Raw genomic sequence first — 20,682 nt, 5'->3', positions numbered from 1 at the left:
GGCTTCCCTCTGCGCCCCCCCACAGGCAGCACCCACCTGCAGGCACCTGGCTCCGGCAGTCACAGGGAGCACTGCAGTGGAGGGAAGCACCCCCTGCGCAGCTCAGGCAGGCAAGCAGGCACCAGGGGGGAAAAAAAAGATCAGGCTCGCTGCTTTTCTTGGGCGGAACCTGCTTTCCTGGGCTGCTGTTAGGCTGCCTGCAGGGCTTCCTGCAGAGCCCCTGAGCTGCACGGAGCCGGGTGCTTCACTCTGCAATTGTAGGGCAGCAAACTAAAACTCCTCAAAGGACTTTTAGTTTGCTGCACCCCGAGTCATTTAAGATGCATTATGCCACCGCATTTCCTACAGCGGTTGGAATTAATGCACAATACACCACTGATGCGTGCAAACACTGACACCATTAAAGCGGTGCAAAAGCATTTAGCCCACTTTAAAGTATGCAGACACGCCTCTTGTTTCATCTACATGCGGCCTATAGCTAGAGTTATGCATAGTTAACGTGTTTCTGTAATGACAGAGTTCTTAACCTGAAGGGATTCAGGATAGGCCCTGGTCCTGCAAGTACTTAGGAATGTGCTTAAATTTAAGTCCTTGAGTAGATAATGGACTACTAATGTGCTAAAGGTATACAGCCTCTGTTCTTTCCTGTGTCAGAGTTCTGTTCAGTGCTGAGATGTATGAGAACCATTGAAGAGCTGGGTCTGCCTTTCCAGTTCTTAGGACCTTCCCCCACTGCAACTTGACTTAGAGCAGCTGCAAAGATGCTGTAATACATCAGAGAATCTGGCTTAAATACATAACTAAGTGTTTAGAGGATCAGCTCCTAGACTGGGGAACTGGTACAACAGTCAAAACTGTAATGCATACAGAACTCTCAGACATTTTCATTGCCATTTCAGCTAATCCTGTTCAGAGGATGTTTAGATAATATGGTGGTAAAGATGTAGTCTTCTGCAAGTTCTGGTGAAGCTGCTCTGGCATGCCAGCAGTGGTCCAAGATATTACAAAAAACCTTCATGCTTAGAAGGCCATGGGGATTAGGAGGAGAGCCAATGAAATTCATGTAATTAAAGGGAAGGAGAAAAAAGAACCTGGAGGAGGGCCCTTGTCTTCTGAGGGAAAGCATAATGGCTAGGTTGATTAAAGCAAAGCTTGCTCGGGTCCAGTTCATCAGTCCTGTGTACCACATCCCTATAACCATTTAATGGTGTTGCAGAAATAGAACGACTATAAAGATGTCCAGCCCTTTTATTCTGAGAACTGCTATTGCTTCGTGTTTCCATCTCTACTTATCCTTTTGCTGTATGATTCTAAAAGGGTATGGACATACATAACAAATGTTGTGGACTAGGAACCAATTCATAATTGTGTGAAGTACTGTGGGAGTAAGCACCCAGCTCAGCACCATTCACAATGGTGAACGGGAAGGAAATACTTTACCCATGCTCGGAGATGTGAGGAGGTGGTTAACCTGGAGCTGGGGCACTTTCATTTCTGCTTTCCTTCCTTTCCGAAACATGAGTTCAGTAAACATCAGTAACTAACTACTAAACTACAGTAGTCTGCAGATGACCAAAGTCTGCAATGTGCTTGCCTGATCTGGGGGAGGGCATGGACCCATGCTTTTTGATTCCTGTGGGTTCAGCATGATAATGGGCTGTGGTTGAATATGAAATGAGGACACAGGTGATTGTTTGAAAGATAGCTTTTATTGAACAAACACGGTGAGGAAGTTCACAGATAAAACGTACCAACTAGAGGGAAAAGAGGGAGCAGTAGAGTTCTGCCTATGTACCAGAGCAGCCAGTTGCAGCAGTAGAGAGATAGAAAGAGTAAGAAATGATGTAGTGTGGGATGCCTGGTATACTACCATGACCCATCTTAAGGAATCCCAATGGTTTCTACTCATAAACTGAACTGGTTCAAAATAGTACTAGATTTTCCAGGTATACTTTTGAACTGTTCCAGAAAGATAGAAACCAGTTTAACAGCCTTGTATACTCTCCACTTGAGGTTTATACTTCAGGTAAATCATGCTAAATCTTGTGTGTGTCCATGTCTATGCTTCATGGACCATCACACAGATCTCATTAGCCTGAATAAAATCATTCAGTGAAAATATTGTCATATTTTAGAATACTAGGGTTTGTTTCTTCAGATCCAGGGCAAAAAGGAATCAAAAGGTCTATGGTCTGGACATGGGTTGGTCCTCCTAAAGGCCACCTGAACAACCTGTATATGTCCTAGGGCTAGTGTATATGCATATGAGCTGGTTGAATTTTTCTGGAAGAATCTCTCTCCATTGGAAAATGAAACTTCATTAGAGTCAAATCATTCAGTGGAAACATTGATTCTAACAAGATTTTTTATGTGGAAAAAAATTCAAAAGGTCAAAATAATTATTATGTTGATAATATTGAAATCACACAGCTATGAAACACACACACACAATTATTGTCACACTAAGTCATGGGTGCCCAGATTTGGGGCCACTTGGGGATTAAGGTGCTGACCAGGGGCAAAAGGTGTACACAATTCAAGTATAGGCAGGTTCAGAAAGCCAGGAGGTCAGTCTGAGAGCAGAGACTAGAAGTCAAAAAGCTGGGAGATCAGGCAGAGATCAAATTAAGAGAGCAAGCTGGGTCGAGAAGGTGGGAGATCAAGCAGTATAGGTGGAGTCAGAGAACAAGCCAAAGGGAACAGCAATGCATTCGAGAGTCAGGTAAAGCCCTGTTCCCAGACACTTCCTGTTCTGGGTCAGAGAGAGATATGAGGAAAGTGCAGTCAGCTGACCCCAGCTCACCACTCTGGTGCCAGGGAGTTGGCAGAGGGTTAGGCCCTGCTGGAGGCTTCAGGCCAGATTTGACAGCCTGGGTGACCAGCTGGGTGACCAGCCTGAAGGGTGGCAGGCTTAGATGGGCAGCCACACTGGTCATGCTGAGGCCACAGGCTGACAGTTATATAATTTAACAAACAGCCACCACTATATAACACAATTGCCTCTCCATGACAATAATATTTTCTATATATCTAATATTGCCTTTTCCTTCACAGCCTTCATGCTCCCTTACGACTTTAATATACTTTTAAAATGTTGATCTTTTACTAACTCCACACCACATGCATGCAATTTCAAGTGCTGAGTGCTTCTAGGAGAACAGCAAGGTTATAAGAGATACAATTTAACAACCAAATAAGCTTAAAAAAATGTATTTTAGTCTAATTGGGCTTGGAGTGTGGACCTTATTTTTATTGATCTGAGAGCAGTATACAAATATATGGCACTAACTACCAGTGGGCATGTCTACACATACTATTAATGTGCCTGAATAAACTCTATCATACTTCATGCCAGAATTTATTGCTCCCGGGTGCAGCGATTACACGTGCGCCTGGGATCATAGCACACTGAGCCAGGGTGGAGTAGCCCTGGCTGGCAGGAGGGCCTGGGGGTCAGCTGCTCCACCCCAATTCAGTGTTGCAGAGGGGCTGGCTGGGGTACAAGGGCACTTCAGTGTGGGCTAGCTGGCAGACAGCCTCCACACAGTAGCAACCTTGTGCCCCAGCCAGCCCCTGTCACCATCTACACTTCCATTTCAGTACACTAAATAACTCTGCTGTAGGATAATATTTGTCTTGAACAGTACTATTCTACAGTAGAGTTAATTAATGTACTCCATCTTAATAGCACCGCATGTGTAGATGGTGATGTTTTACTGCGGAGCTAATGAGTCAACTCCACAGTAAAGTGCATGTGTAGATGCACCCAGTAAGTAACGTAATGCTGTTTTCATAGAACTAACACCCTAGTTTCACATTTTTAAACACATCTACCTGTGAGAAGTGTCAGGTTTGTTCTTTTGTGTTTTTTGTAACAAAGTTATTCTATAAAATAAATATAACTTCTCACAAAGTAGCAAGGTAACTGACTGACTCCAGGTTTTTAGCAGGGTCGGAGTGTTGTTGCAGCCATGATGGTCCAAGAAATTTATGAGGGGCATGGATTTTATGTGGGATTTTTTATTGGACCAACTGTATAATAGCCCTGACTGGCAGAGAACCCAGGGGATCAGCTGCCAGCCCGGAGCTGCTCCAACTCAGTTCAAAGTGCTATGGAGGGACTGGCTGGGACACAAGGGTGTTACAGTGTGGGTCTAGCTGGCAGGCCCCAAACAGCCCTGTCAGCATCTACATGTGCATTGCTGTGGAGTAAAAAACTCCACCATAGCATAGTGCTTGTATTTACAAGTACTAACTTTCAGTGGCGTTTATTACTTTACTCCAACCCAATAGCCCTGTATGTATAGACACTGAGACATTTACTGCAAAGCTAATTAGGCAATTCCGCGGTAAACATCTTGTGTAGACATGCCCCGTGTGTGTGTGTGTGTGTGTGTGTGTGTACACCTTTATCCCAAAGAAATCTAACCAAGCTTGCCATTTTACTACTGTACCATAGCACTAGTTGAATTTTAGGTGTACCATATACTTGTATCAGTGCCTGAGCTAGGTAGTTTAAAACTAGTACAGGTATGTCAAAGTAAGTTGCACATAGTGCAGGAATCCAAAATGTAGTTACCTCCCGATCATTATACCTCCTTTTAATGAGCAATAAATGTCACATACAGAGCCAATAGTAAATCTGCTTTCAGCAACATTTTTTATTAGTCTTTTAGTATTAGCAAATATATTTGCAGTATTCCATAAGATTCAATCTATTTCTTGGAAAAAAAAAACTGAGCTTTAATGTCAGCACATGGTAAGGCATTTTTAATTCTGGCCATTTCTTCCCTCAGATCCCCATGCAGCAATACTCATCCTGCTGCATTGTTGTTTAATTCAGGGCTGCTGACTTAGGGCCTTTGGCTCCATCCTGACCTTGTGTCTCAGTTAATATATCCTGCACTGTAAAAGTAGGCTGATGGGTCTCTCTAATTTTCATTGACAGATGTAATGCTTCATGCTCTTTGAAGCAATATGATTTTGAAGTGGTGGAGTTAGTGCCAAGAATGCAACTATCCCAGCAGAGCCAGAAAAAGCCATTCTGTATGGCTTTATTATTTTCAAAATAACGTGCAAAAGCATCTGCATATGCATCTGATGCACAGGGATAAGCAAAGACTAATTAAGGCAGCCTTCTCGGTGCTTCCTCTGTTAGTTGAATTTCTAAGCAACAATATATGTATGTATCATTATGAATAATTCAGTTAATACATGTATTTAAAAGATTTCCCCGTTCATCATATGCACATAGCAAAACATTACTCATGTTTACACCTGGTGTATAAGAGCTGATCTCCTTGGTATCTCACAAGATGATTTTGTAGACTGTATGACTCCAGATGAGATCGGATCTCCAGTATGTTACAATTTTCTAACCCTTCATGGGCACTAAAGCCAGACTAGCCCCTAAAGTTTTTGGTGCACACAGTGCATTTCGGTTTTCAGGGGTGTTGTGTAGCTAAAGCCAATGGAAATTTTAAAAGACATGGGAGGAGATTTAGACATTAGATATGACTGTAATTTGCAAGCCAAAGGGGCTTTCCTGGATTCCTTAGCATCAAAGCTGAATGGCAGTGCATTAGGCCTACGAGCAAAATGGCATATCAGGTTTCCCACAGGAATAGATCAGAACAGAGATGTCACTGCATGCCTTAATGTATTTTGAGACATGATGGTCTTAGGTATCACGTGCAAAGCCTTTGTAATGATTTATCTTTTCTTATTCTGAAGGCTCGTACTTAGTTCCCACACCTACAACTGAACCAACCAGTTGTGCAAACCTGGGAAGCCTTTGCCAAGGTAAGACATGAAAGATATCCCTACAGATTCAGCTTTAACTGATCTCTCTTGTTCTCTCATTTTCATTTCATTGTACTTTTACTATTTTTTTCAGGCAGAAGCCTAGAAAAAAAATGAGCAAAGAAAAGAATTTTTTAGCCTCACCGGATTTGTGGGTGTACTGTACACACAGTGTGTGGAAAGAATGTGATCACACGCTTGATAATACATTTCCAAAAAGTCTTCATTATGTCAAAACCTAACAGTCACATGCTCTTGGATGGATGGACTGGTTTCATTTCTTTTCTCTTCTTTTTCCCTCCTGCACATTTTAAGGGTAAAATAATAAACAGAACAGAATGGGAGTAGGCTTTAAATAAAAAACAAGCAGATGCAATTCCACAATTTGTGTGTTTTCAGCAGACTGATGTGAAAGATGCCATCAAAATGCAAAGTCCATTAATAATAATTAATAAAATAAAACAGTGCAATAATTGATGGTGAGACATTTGGTCTCCATTTTCTTGTGCACTGTAGTCACTAGTCACAGTCACTAGTAATCCACATGACTTACCATTCATAATAGGAACCATGGTATTAGATCTCTTGAAATGCTAAATGAACTTGAATACAGTTTTCAGTAGAAATGGGTGACCTCTGCAGACTTATGCTCATGTATGTCATATGAATAACACCTGTAAGATTATATGCCGAGATTCACACCGGGTCAGTCATGCAGCTTTGGTCAATGGTTTGAATTCTGCTCAAATCCTTTATGTTAGCAGGGTCAATGCATTTGTAAACCCAGACCGTTCTACTAAGCTAATGCTTGTTTGCAAAATTTTCATACAAGTGGGAACTGCAGCAATTCTATTTAATCATTTCAAATGATAAAACCAAAAAGATAAGGGATGAGGGACAGAAGCAGGAGGGAAAGAAAACTAAATTAGATAAACCAAATGAAGATCCAAGGAACTCTTTCTAAAACAAGTTTGAAAATAAAAGGTTTAGCTTAACAACAAAAGGGAAAATGTATTGCTGGTGGAAAACCAGTTCAAAGGCTACAATGGAATTTCAGCGCTTGACTCAGAATTTCTAGTTCATTTGAGCCAAGTTTCTGAAGCATAGTATACTTAATGTATTTCAGACTAAGTATAAACTGAAGTCTAGATCCTAAGGTCTCTATTTATGGGAAAATGCCAATTATGTCCAGAATTTTATTTAAAATAGCATCTTCATTACTTATTATAGCAAAGGTACTTTGAAATTATCAGTTAGATACTAGAGCAACAGCTTAAGTAACCATTGTGAACTCGAAAGAATCTCTCACACAACTGTAATAAAAGGATTATGAAAATCTGAATACAAGGGTGCTACCCTACTCTTTCAGAAACATGCCAAGAGATTTGTTCACAGTCAGCATGGCAATTTATTCTCAGTCCCAGAACGTTGATTCTTGATGTGCAGTCTTACTCTGAAAAGTGACTCTTAAAATAACCTTGTGGCTTTCTGTGTTTATTGCCCAGTGTTGCCAAAACTCTGTTCAGTTTACTGTGAATCAGAATTGTGTATGCATCTGCCTGCCAGCACTGAAAATTTACTTTGGGTTCTGAGGATGGGTTTGGATTTCCATTTTTTCTTTTTGTCCATCATCACCAGTTAATTAAGGTTCTGAACATTCAAATCACATTCACAAGGAGAGCTCTCTTTTCTTCGTTATGTTCAGTCCAATGTAACTGCTTGGGACCTAGTTAATAGATCTATAGCCGTGAAGCTATAGCATCGTTTATTTATTTTGTCCCTGCCTTACTCAAAGGAGTAAAAAAACCTTAAGGCCTGTTTGAAGCAGTGCCTATAAGAGACTTTAGACATTGAGACACAAAAAAACAAGGAACCTTTGCCCTACACATGCAATCTGAATCAATAGGGTTAGGCATCTAAGACTGTCATATAGTTCATGGAGAAAATAACATGCAGGCAATGTGCAAGGAGGTGGTTTAGAACTGCCAACTGACAATGCTAGACACAGAGCTAGAATGCCCACTCCTCAGAGCTTAAGGATGCCTATACATAAGCAGCAAGGCTGCTCCAACATGCTGTAATTACTTTTACAATTAATCAAGTCTGCTGGAGCGTGATAATTGCCGTGTTCCAGCAGTCTCCAGTGTCTTGTTTATCAGCATCCCTACACTGAAAAAAATGGCAGCGGGGGCACTTAAACTAAAGTTTGTTCAATGTGTCCGACTGAGGGCTGTTCTTCAGACACATCTGTCATCTCAGCATTCAGAGCAACCAGCTCACCTTACAAGCAGCATTCACAATGCAAGCACAAAACACAAGGTTCACATCAACTTTCATTCTTGAAAAGTAGAGATTCTGCTCAGCTTTAGCACAGGATCTTTGGTGGTTAGCTTATTTACCTAGGGAGTGGGAGCTATGGGTTCTAGGTACTTCTCAGGCTAAGGGGACAAACAGCCAGTTCTAAAGAGTGTTTATGCATTTACTATAGACAGATCTAAGATTTTGAAAAGGGGGGTGCGCACAATGTGGTGCATCTTCACAAGTAATGACATACATTTTTCTCCAGTTAAAACTAGAAGCTTTACTAAGATGGTAGGGGCCAACAGCTATATTATTCCATTTAAGAGCAAAGCAAAAACAAATATAAATTTATTAGAATATGCACTAATGTGATTGATTATATATTAAATTTAAATAACACAATAAACTAAGCAAGAAAAAAAGGATCAGTATAGCCCAATGATGGTGTCATTATCCCTATAGTCATTATAATTAAATGTACCTTTCTTACTCAAATTTGTAAACAAAATGTAGTCTTGTTGGGCATCTACACATGCAATTAAAGTGAAGCAATAAACTCCGGAGTTTATTGCTCTAGAGTTTATTGCTCCCAGGCACACTGTTTGAATGTGTGCCCAGGAGCAGTAATCTCTGGAGTGTATTGACATTTGAACATGTGCCCAGGAGCGCAGCACTTTGAGCCAGGTTAGAGCAGCCCTAGCTGGCAGGGAGTCCAGAGGGTCAGCCTGCCAGCCTGAGGCTGCTCCCCCAATCAATTTTCTGCAGATGGTCTGGCTGGAGTACAAGGGAGCTTCAGCGTAGGACTAGCTGGCAGGCACCCCCTGCCCTAAAGCACCCTCATGCCCTTGTGAGTCTCAGAAGTGTCTACATATGCACTGCTATGGAGATTTTTACTCTGCAGAAAGATGGTAGTTGTATTTACAAGTACTGTCCTGCTGCAGAGTAAATTAGTTTACTCCAGCCTAATAGAGGTGCACGAATAGATGACATTTACTGTGCAGCTGCTTAGTCAACTGTGCAGTGTGCATCTCATGTAGAGAGTGCTCCTTGAGAGTCTTGATAGTACCTCCAATACGTCCCTGTCAGTCATTTCTAAACCTGACTAATATCACTACATCAGAGTTAAACTTTTTACATAGAGCTAAAAACAGTCTGTAGGACTGTGAAATAGAAGAGAGACATTATGAAGAATTGCTGAAAGACAGCAAAATTGCAAAAAATAGGATAGTTTGCATGGTGGAACATCAAGGCGATTAGAAAGGAGAGAGGGACCTGTGCAGTCTTTATAGAGATTAGCAGAAATCAGGTAGATTATAAAAAGCCATGAAGTCCATTGCCTCACTCAGTATTCCCTGAATAGAAATGCCACTGCCTCTTCAGGCAGTTTTCAAGTTTGAGTAGAGCAAGAATTAAAGTACAGTGCAACTGCACTATTGTAGCCACCTAGATCCACCCCTGGCATGTCCCATTAGACAAGCACCTGTTAAAAATTAAAAAATAAAAATAACTGGTAGCAGATAACAGGACCCCCCCCCTGCCCCGAGGAGTGCCTTCTTCACTGGGCTACAGAATCAGTCTTCCATTTCCGTTTTCTTCTTCCATCCTCCTAACTCTTGAACTCTTTTCTGCCTACTTGTCTAGCTCAAAAAGAGGGTAAAGGATCACTTTCCCCTCACCTTATTCAAAGTGGAGATTAAGCCAGGAGATTAAGACACTCTGTTAGGAAATGGAAAATAGGGATTTGAAGCTATGGTGCAAAATATGAGGGGCACCACTACCACCACCATTGTTTGAAAGAATCAATGGGTTCTGCACATTGAATATCATTCAGGCAAAAGGTGTGCCATGTGAGATTAGGAATTAGGAAACTTTAAGCATGCATCTCAGCATATACCTGGAAAACAGATATTTTGCATAAGACAGCCCCATTATTTTGTAGTTACTTTTCAGTTTAAAATTGCTCTGTGTTGCTACTTCCCAGGCCCTTGGACTATGTATTAAAATGAAAACAGTGGGATGAGCCTCATGGCTAAGATGTTTTTTTTTTCTTAGAGGTTAGAGTCCTCCATATTAAACTAGTCTTATAACATTAATGTCATCACTTCAGTGAGCTAAGGCTATACTTTCACTTTAGTATTAGTAGGGAATTCTGCAAATTTGGTAGGTCCCCCAGTGAAAAATCCCAGTCCCTTTGAAAAAGCATGGGGACCATGAAAAAACAGTAAAACAGCAGCGAGTCAGCTGGGGGGGGAGGAAGGCAGCTCTAAACAGAAAAGTGTGGGAAGCCCTGGCTTTCTGGAGCATGGGCGGGAAGGAGAGCGGAGGGTGATGTGGGAGATTAGCTGAGGGGTCCTGGAAACTCTCCCCAGTGGTTGACAGATGGCCATCTCCAGAGATGACCAGAGGGGCCTCCCATGCCTCTTATTGGTCAAGGGGCCCTGGAAGTCCCACCGCTCTCCAGAGGTTGACAGATGGCCATTTGTCAGTCTCCAGGGAGAGGCGGAAGGGCCCCTCCCTTGCCTGTGTTTGAGGCAAAGGGCTCAAGAAGTCCTGCTCCTCATCCAATCAGAGGCATGGGGTGGCCACCATGCTCTACCACAAAATTGGCCCCCAACACCATGCCGGGATCACAAAATACAAAGGTAGCATCTGTGAATTAGGTAGGTCCGTAAATATTGGGTATCATGTGCCTAAGGCATCTGGGTATAGGTTAGTAAAATTTTGTTCTTTTTGTGCTGCCTTTTTGCTCAACTTTTCCTTCTTCTAATCATGCTCCTAGAATGAAGCTATTATTCATAAAGACCAGTTATTGCAAGCCATTCTAGTATGATTGGATACTAAAGAATACTGTGATGGTTGTTGTCCCCAAACTAAGGGCAGAAGAGAAAATGGATCAAACCAATTTGTTCTAGATTACAGCTCACCTGTAAGACTTCATGGGACAGCATTATAGCCAACATTAAGATGACAATGAAAATTATATATCATTATGGTAGTAATCATTATAGTAGGTTACTCATTAACTCAAAAGGAAACAGTGTTCCTTCTCACTGTATAACATACACTAAGCCTGATTTCCAGCAGTTTCTGACTCCTACAGCATTTGCCATCTTCATCTGGGCTTTTGAGGCCTTGGCACTTCTTTCTGTGTCAAGGTTTATTAAACTTCTACTTCTAGGGTCATACACATTTCACTCTGAGTGCTGCTCACCTCCAATAAGTAAACCCTGAAACTTAGTTCAGAAATAGCCTCACAGAATGCAATCTTCTAACTTATAAAAAACCATCACCATGGGCTGCAAGTGATTTAAGTTTGATAGGGAATAATTGACGCCAGAATGGTCTATTAAACACTATCACCATCTCCTGTTCCCACCCATGTAAGACTGGTCATCTGTTTTTAATTATCATGGAGTACTATACTTTGAATAGTTTGGCCCTTTTCAGATCTGAAACAGGCTTTTTTTTTAAGGAACTTATTTCAAAAGAATCTTAGAAGGCAAAATTTTGAACACACATAACTGATTCCTTTTATATGGATTAAAGATGTTAGATTCCTATAGGAACATTTACCATGATAAAAGGACCAGATACTCTAGGATATTTTTCCCCATTTTTCCAGCAGTACTGCTTTTGTTGACTTGGCTAAATAAACTATCTATTGGTCATACAAATGGTTGAAAATATATCATCTTTACATTCAAATTTTAAGTTGTTTCCTGTATTTTGTTTAAACAAAATAAAAACAAATAAATTAAAAGATTTACTCTCCCACCCCCCCAAAATTAGAGAAGTTTATAGCAAAAACAGTATCATAATGAAACTAAAAACAAACAAAAACATCTTTGAAATACAGTTTTTAACCTTTAAAATATGATTGTTGGCAAAATATTTTTTTCAAACAAGAGCATGCAAGACAGTGGGCGTGTCTTCACATTGATGTACAGCAGCATTGCTATTGTGCTGAGCTTTAGTACTTCCTTTTGGAAGTACTAAAGCACGGCATAATAACTGTCCATACTGTGCCATGCACACAGCGCATGGTTAGATTTCACCACTATGCCACCAAAGCCACGCAGTAAAACAGGGGAGCGGGCTGCTACAGCGATGTAGCTGCCGATCACATATAGACCCACGTGATCGCTACATTGCCATAGTGCACCGTATAGTGACATAGAACAGTGCTACGCCACCATAGAGTGACATGTAGATGTGCCCCATGATGTGTAAGTCCTCACATTGTAGAAACAGTCTTCCAGTAAAAAGGTGTTCATCAGTTCATCTTGGGTAGATGTTCCATGGGAACTACTTAATAAAGTTCCTTTTTCCCCCAAAACTACTCTTATTTAAACTTAGTAGCATGTGGGGTTTTTGGGTCTTTTTTTTTTCTTTTTTTCCTTTTTTTTCCCTCATCTTTCATGTGTATAATCCTGTTCATTCCAGGAAGAATTTTCAGCTATATATCTTGCCTCCACTTCACAGAAAACGCATTTGAGCTAGTACTTGTGGTAAATTTTTTAAGCACTGTGCGGGGTGGGGGACGCATATTAATGTCAGTTAAGATCCTATGTGAAGCTTTGAAAATATATTCCTTACAAGTATTTAAAGTCTGATTTTAATTCTGTTCATTATACAGCCCTCAGTGTACTTAATTGAATCCTTACATGGGTGTGTTCTTTTCACATTTGTTCTTCATCCTTAGTCCCTGAGTAGAGACAGTTATTTTTTCACAAGCTCATGTTCTTAGTTTATGTGTCTTAGAAGTTGTATGATTTATTTTCTGGCCTTTGCACAGCTGTTGGATCTAAGGATTGTGAAGTTTGTGATCTTGCAACCCTTGCACTGGTAAAATTCCCACTGAAGTTAATGAAAGTAAAAGGTTTCAGGATCGGAACTCATGTCAGTTCATTTATGTCCATCACTTTATATGGAAATTAGTGTGTGTGTATACAGCATGTACAGCCGTTTAAGTACATGGATTCATTCACTGTGTGTATATATATGTTATCATGCATTATTCCCAGTTTGCCTTACCTCATTAACATTCATGTTTCATCCAAGTTCACCTCTTTCTCATCTTTATTACCAGCTACTGTAAATGCTACTACTCCTACACCACCCACTGTCACCACTAACATGCCCGATACTAATAGAACCGATAAGCCAAACAATGGTAAGAAATCCTGAATTACGTTTTTCCTTGTACTATATCTAGAGAAAGTTTCTTGTGTTTTAAGGTTTGTTGTTATGTTTCCTTTTTCCAGTAATATAAAAGTCAAAGTTGACATACTGGCCTTGATTCTGATTATACCTATGTGAGCATAAATCAGGAATAACACCACTGAAGCCATCTATATAAAAGTGATATAAACTAGAGTAGAGTATTGCTTTAGCACAGGGGTTAGTAGCCTTTTGCTGCTGTGGTCTGTAAGTCTTTACTCCCCAGCATACCCACCCACTTGGACTTACACTCCCCTCCAATCCCTACCTCAGCAGCAATGGAAAGGGGCAAATTCTGTAGTGAGGGTAAGTATAGATGCAAAAGAGCATCAAGGATTGCTGCAGAGGGGGTGCTCTGTGGAAAGATTTGACACCCTGTTTTACTGGGACCTTTACTGGCCAAATCCAACCTCTTCACAGACCAGATCCAACCCCCAAGCTGTATGTTGCTTACCGCGGTTTTAGCAAGTTTGCATATTTCTTGCAAAAAGGGTCATATTGCTACATTTCAGTTCACACATTGATTATATGGTTCATTTACTAATCTTCAAAGAACAAAGAGCCCAGAAAAATATTTTAAAAGAACGGGAGAAGAATAGTCGCGTGATTTGAACATATTAACACCCCTACTGTTCAGGTGCCATGTAGCTACCACTTTTTCAAATAAGCTGGTAGAACTTTGGAATGGCCTATTCCCCACTAGTAACTTTCAGGAGGAAATGACAATAGCTTCCACTTCCAATAGGAATTTTTCCATTTACTTAAAGGTGGGATGAATCTGGTTGTATTAAGGGAAATACTAACAGCACCAGTATGATGCACTTAATTCAGAAAGATCGGGGAGAGAAGGGAGTGGGAATGAATGATAACTAATGAAGCTATTAGCAGCATACTGGAAAATAGAAATTTCTTTTAACATTTTGTCAAGAAGCTATAATACAGTGGCATTGCTGATTTTCTGTAAAAGCTTACAAAATAACTCAAAATTCCATTTCTGTGAGGATTTCACTTTCAGCAGACTCCAGAGGATTAAATCAATGTTTATGTGCTTTTAACAAATGCATCCATTTATACTGCTCTATTCCTTTTGTTTAGTACTTGACCATAATTTAAAAGCAAGAAGCCAAATCCCAAAAGTATTGAGTCACTTATGTCAATGGGTGCTTAGTTACTATTTATGAAGCTAATCTCTAGATGTTCATACCAAACAGTTACCCTAATTAGAATAAAACAGAGTTGTTTCAGAGACTTCTGAGGAAACTGAATGCTCCGCTACCATTAATATGAACTGAATGTTCCAGTTTTCTGGGTGGCTTTGAAACTCTCAATGAGTTCCCAAAGCGGGAAGACTAAGAGACAATGAGCCAAAATTTAGACTTATTATAAGCAAATACACTAAGCTTGATGCCTGACTTAAGAAGAGTCAGGAAGATTACACAAATAATGTTTTCTCTTTCTATTCATTAACTCTGTGGCTGACTACACATAGACCTGCAGGAATTCAGAGTTCCTGCTGCAGTTATCTTCAGAATGAAGAGAAATTCAGCAGACAGCTCCCATCCACTACTACAAGGGCAGCAAGATTCTAAAATAAAAGGGGTCAAAAACATAGGAATTATCTCAACACCAATTATTTGGCCAGTGAGACAAAGGCCTCTCCATCCCAGTAAAAGTCCATCAGCTGAGGAACAAAACCCAGAGAGAAAAAATATGTACAACTTGTTCCCTCTCTATACTTTTGAGGCCACATCGCCTGCTTCTGGGGAGCCTGAAGTTGGTAGCTTGGTTCCTTTTAAAGAAAATATAGGCATAGAACATAATATTACCATGAATCTGTCAATCAGTAAGAGTATTTCAAATAATCCTAGCAGTTTCCTAAGTGAGACTCATGATATAGAACAAATTCTGACAACTCCTATAAGTACAGATTATTCCAAGAATGTAGTAGTTCCTCCGTTGCAGACTGGAAATTTTGGTGCAGAACTGACATGGACTTTGCCTAATGCACTGGAGTATCTGTATCCTAACTCTGAGTCAGCATTCCAGTCTCCAGTTAGTAAAAATGCCCTTAATGGACATACAAAAGAATCCCTGTGGATCTTTTCCTCTTTCATACATGAAAGCACACATGGAGTTTTGGAATCCTCAACTTGGTGGAGCAAAGCCACTTCATATCATCATGTCACTCCTGACATTCCAAAAGAAAACTATCATTCCCAGTCTAATTTATTTGTTTCTTCTACTCAGGAGTTGATGTATCAGAAAAGTAGGCTGGACTTACCAAAATTTACTCTTTCAAATACTCACCTACTACCCACTACGAGAATTATAGAAGATCCGTTTAGGAATGGCCCATATATACCAGCATTAAATGATGAATTGCAGTCTACAAGAGCTAAATATTCTAAGGAACAACATTCAGTGGACCATACAAACTTAACCCCCAAACAGTCACAACCATCAACTCCATCTCATTTCTTCCAAAATATGCAAGAAGTACATACTGAAGTCATGCCTGATGTCCAGTCACACATTCTTCTAACAATTGAACACAGCACAGAATTAGTGAAGTGGCCATTACTCTTACTAGGAACAAGCAAGACAAGTTCAGAATCTCAACATGCTGTTACTACTGTATCTGTTTATCAAGAATCCTTTAATAATGAATATTTGAAAAATGACTTGTTTCCAGTTAGACCTTTGACCAAGTTGCCAAAAGAGCAAAATGACAAGTCATCTCCAGAACAAGAATTTGAACTCAACACAGGTATTTACAATATCAATTATATGCCTCATTCTTTAAAACCCTTGACAAATTTGCAAAGGAAACCAAATGAGATTCCTGGAATTGAAATACTGGAGGATAATTTAAATGCAATTCATAATGATAACCTACAGGACGATTCTGTTATTTCCACACAAGAGTCAGACAACAGGAGAAACTCCTTGAAACAAGGACACATGGTTGTTCCAACACAGTATGTAGATATTGCTCCTTCTTTATTAGGAAATTACTGGACCATGTATTACCATTTCAAACAAGAGACTCCTCGGTTTTCTGGGGAACCTGCAGAAAGGGGGTCATTCTTATTTAATAAACCACTTCTTTCCCCAACAGAGAGACTGCCATTTGTCAGTTCCCCAACTGAACTTGATAGTATTCCTATACAAACTACCACCATTAACGTATCAGGTTATGTAATAAAAGAAGTGAACTTTGCTAGCTCTGTGCCATCTTTGACTATGGAAAGCTCAAGTTCAGTGGTTGTGATTCCTTCACTAAAGATTTCAAAAAGGGCTGAAAGGACAGCATCAGAGTTAAAATCAATAATGGCTGTTTCTTCTAACATTAATGTGTTTGCAAGTGATACATTTTCATTTGATTCTCCTTTCCCTTCACTGGAAACATCTTCAAGCAAACCTTTCATACACTTACAGACCACTACCACTGATATTGCACAAACAATTTTCACAAACATTTTAACTAGTTTAACTATGAAAACTTGGGATGAAAGTGTACATGACAATCAAGTTAATATGGCCTTCCAGCAACACAGACAGACATTTGCTTCAATCCTTCACGCACACACAACAGTCCAACCTTCATGTACAAGGAACAACCATACTTCCTGCATGGCCAACAAATCAGCTCTGAGTTCAGTTAGTGATGAAGCCAAAGTGCCATCAGTATTACAAACCATCATGGAAAGCACTTCAGGGACAACAGTTATAGAACATGAAAAAAACAATGCTCAGACAGATTTGGAACTTGATTTTTCAGACACTTACAGTTCACCAAGTTCTAACTCCTTCATAATGCCATTGTCTTTAGAAACAACACATCATCTTCATTCAGAACAAAAAATCAGGTCTAGAATATCTCCTAACAGTTACTCCACAGCATTTGTCTTTTCTACACCTCCACTGTCACAAGACCTTCCAAATTACTTTGACCAAATGTCTCCAAGCTTGAGTTATCTACAGAATGTAGGAATTAAAAGTCACCTGACTATTCTAGGACAAAAATCTGTTGAAGATGGAGACAGCATTCTGACATCTTCTCAAACAGCACAAATGGGAATGATCTATGATGATGTGAACTCCAGAAGTGCTACATCAAATACTGAACTGGGGTTCTCAAGAGGAGAATCAAAGTGGGAGGTATACAGTTCTTTTAACAAGCACACTGAACAGTTTATTCAAAAAGGAATGTCTTCTTTGACCACTAGTAATATTCATGTCTCTGATTTGCAACTACAAACAATACCTCAGACTTTTGAAGACTATGCTGGTTATGGAAAATTAGCCAATCTTTCTTCTGTTTTGGAACCAACAAGAATTTCAGACTTAACTAGTACAATATTTCTGTCATCTCCACACCTTGGGACTATTATTCATGACAGTGAGAACATCTTAAACTACACTCTAATGATTAATGGAGCAGCAAGCATCCATCATTCTGTTTTGCAGTCCCAAATTTCAGCTTCTCCAGTAAAGTACCATCAGTCATCCATTTCAGCGCATGCAAATTCCTTAGCCAATTTATCTGCTTCAGCAAGCCAAAACTCCACCCCTTATACACCACTGAACCTACTTACCAGCTCTCCCAAATCAATTTTATCTTGTTTATGTAACTCCTTCGCTGACTTGAACTGCCCATGTGGACCTGAGGCCAAATACAGTATGTCAAGGCATTAAGCTAGATGTAGAAAAAATCATCTCATCTGCTAGATATGCAGTTTGTAGATATAGAATTTGATATAGAAATACCTGGATTTAGTGCTTATACATAGCTTCATGTAGTATAAGACTATAGAATAGTAATTTAACAGTAGTAGGGAATTTGTAACATCTTTCAGATACAACTTTAAACATAGCATATTCCATTAATAATATAGGGTCTTCCATTGCTGTCTTCCTAGCTACTAACCAGCAAAGCTCTCAGGAGACTACAGGGATAACTGATGATCATCTATTTACTATCCCCTCCCCCACCACCTACAGCCCCAATATCCAGTATTTTTTATTTTATTTTTAATTTAGTTTAGATTTTCTTTTTCATTTATAGTACTTATATTTTTATGATGTGGGAGGATTTAAATTTTGAAAAACCAAAGATCAAGCTCAAATTTAACTGGGAAAACTTTGGAAAATCTGAATAGCATAGGAAAAAATCCAGTCCTGTTTAAACTTAAACTTATATATTTGGAATTTTCACTCCCCGCCCCCAGATTTTCTCAGTGGTTTTTGGTGGTTTTACATCAGTTATCTTTTTATAAGAAGAATTTTCTGTAATCAATATTCTGAAGATAGTAACAAATACCTTTCCTTTAACCGGGGGAAAGTGAAGCACTTTTCATTTTTGCCTGCTGTTGTTCTCTAGTTTCCTGAGAGTGATGACAAATGTAAAGTAACGCTTTGCTAGTCTGACTGCATCTTGCTTTGGGTCACCATCTGGTGGTTAGTGTGAAACTATTTAGCACTAGTTTATAAAATGTATGTATAAATGTTTATTTTTTGTATATATATCCTACATTGAGATGATTTTATTCACATATGACACTCATATATGCTTCTATAAGCATGCTATCCTATATATAGACTATATGAGTATATATTAATATATGTAATATATGAAGTATACATAATGCAGCACTATATACGTATATGTTTGTATATGCTGATATAAAACACATGGTATATGAAGTGTTATGTATACTCTAATGTGTATATACATGATACACACACACAATGAGACTACAAACTCAAGAGTTTTATGTGCCCCAGAATGTGGGTTCCAATATCTTTCAAGACAGTAAAAAATAGAGAAATTGAGAAAAATTGACAATAAAGAATTGACAATAAGTCATAAACTATATTCAATATTTCTAACTTTTGTAATACCATGTTTAATGGACAGGTGGGCTGTTCTACAGGATTTCTATTACTGTCTACAGTTCCAACATTGACTCAAAGTCAGAAGTACAGAATGTGGTGGCAAAATGGGTAAGTTGAGTTTCTATTAATGGAGTAGTACCTGAATGAATTTGTCCAACAGATTTCATCAGTCTGAAAGAATTGGAAGAAAGAGGTACATCAAACAATCCTGCAAGGCTAGTGTGAGCTCTATAGAATAGTATTTTTCTTTATGCTACTTCTTTGCACAGTGCCTATTACAGGAGGGGAAAGATGGAAGGGTCTTGATCCTTGTTTGAACTATATAGCTTTATGAGTAAATTTTTTCTAAGAGAGAACTGTAAATTCTGTTTTCTTAAATGACTTGGGCACTCAGAGCCAGATATTTCGAAAGTTTTTTTAGATCTGGCCTGTCCATCTAGCAGGCTGTGAACTGCTTGCAGCCCACAAGGAGTTAACTTGCAGCTCCCAGGCTCCCTCTTGGGTGCTCCTGCCATTGCTCTTGCTGTTGCTTCCTGGAGCCTCTGGATGCCCCCTCCCTCTTCTGGCTTGTGCTTCCTGTCCCCACCCATGTATGTGAGGTGGCATGTCCCGAAGTCCCTCGGTTTCTGGGATCAAGGTGGCCTGAGCCGTGGTGGAACCCTGAGGCAGCTCATGCAACAGGGGAGACCACAGAGGCAGGGGAGCCTGTGTGTTGAGGGAAGGAGGAACACAGCAAGAGAGTCTGCATGGTGTGTGGCCCAGGGGTGCATGGCCTGCAGGGATGCAGCTCCAAGACGTTGAGAATTTGGGCAACCCTCCCTTAAATAGTGGGATTTTGAAAGCACTCAAGCACCTAAATCACCCATTAAATTAAATGGGTGATTGGGCTTTCAAGTCACTGATGAAATTTTGCCTAAGTTATATAGGCACTTTTGGATATGTTCCTCTTGAACAGAAATAAAAATAACAGCAAGTAGTGCTCATTTAAAATAAACACTTTAAAATCAAGGTTTTTGTACCCTACTCCATCATTATGTACTTCACCAGTCTTTAGCTCTAAGGTTAGCAACTGGGATTCCCTGCAGTTGTATCAGTCTTTGAGGCAATGCGATTAATTTGTTTGTTTGTTTTTAAATGAATTCATGGGCCCTCTGGATAAGGAACTTGTGAACTTCTTCATTACATGCCAGGTTTTAATACAGAAGCTTCCTCTCTCTTTCATTCACAAGGGCAAGGAGTACTTATCTCATTTGCAGTTCCTCATGGCAGGCACTTACATGGAAAAATAATATTCTAAAAGTATTACACTTAATTTTTGCCTGGTAATAGCATTAGATTTTAGAATTTAGAGAAAGCAGTACCACCAGCAATCTATAGACCAGAATTTGATATATATGTGGAACCATGCACGATTTCTACATTTGTCATAAAACCTAGAAGGTACATTTGTTAATTGCAGCA

At 39.7% G+C, this 20,682-nt stretch overlaps 1 protein-coding gene across 6 annotated transcripts in view; it reads left to right on the top strand.

Annotated features, from left to right (window-relative positions):
- ADGRG6 (adhesion G protein-coupled receptor G6) overlaps window positions 1-20,682 on the top strand; it is a 171,860-nt gene that overhangs the window by 75,226 nt on the left and 75,952 nt on the right. For 4 of the 6 annotated variants that reach the window (XM_025200309.1, XM_025200307.1, XM_006020665.3 and 1 more), the window contains exons 5-7: window positions 5,734-5,802; window positions 13,193-13,276; window positions 19,244-19,329. In XM_025200309.1, coding sequence (XP_025056094.1) covers window positions 5,734-5,802; window positions 13,193-13,276; window positions 19,244-19,329 — 239 coding nt within the window. The remainder of the gene's footprint in view (window positions 1-5,733; window positions 5,803-13,192; window positions 13,277-19,243; window positions 19,330-20,682) is intronic. The other 2 variants (XM_025200310.1, XM_025200311.1) reach the window with 2 other exon arrangements.

The sequence above is a fragment of the Alligator sinensis genome, unplaced genomic scaffold, assembly GCF_000455745.1.
Source record: "Alligator sinensis unplaced genomic scaffold, ASM45574v1 scaffold542_1, whole genome shotgun sequence".
In the NCBI taxonomy this organism is placed as follows: Eukaryota; Metazoa; Chordata; order Crocodylia; family Alligatoridae; genus Alligator; species Alligator sinensis.
Note: the sequence above shows the minus strand (reverse complement) of the source record. Positions and strands in the feature narration are given on the sequence as shown.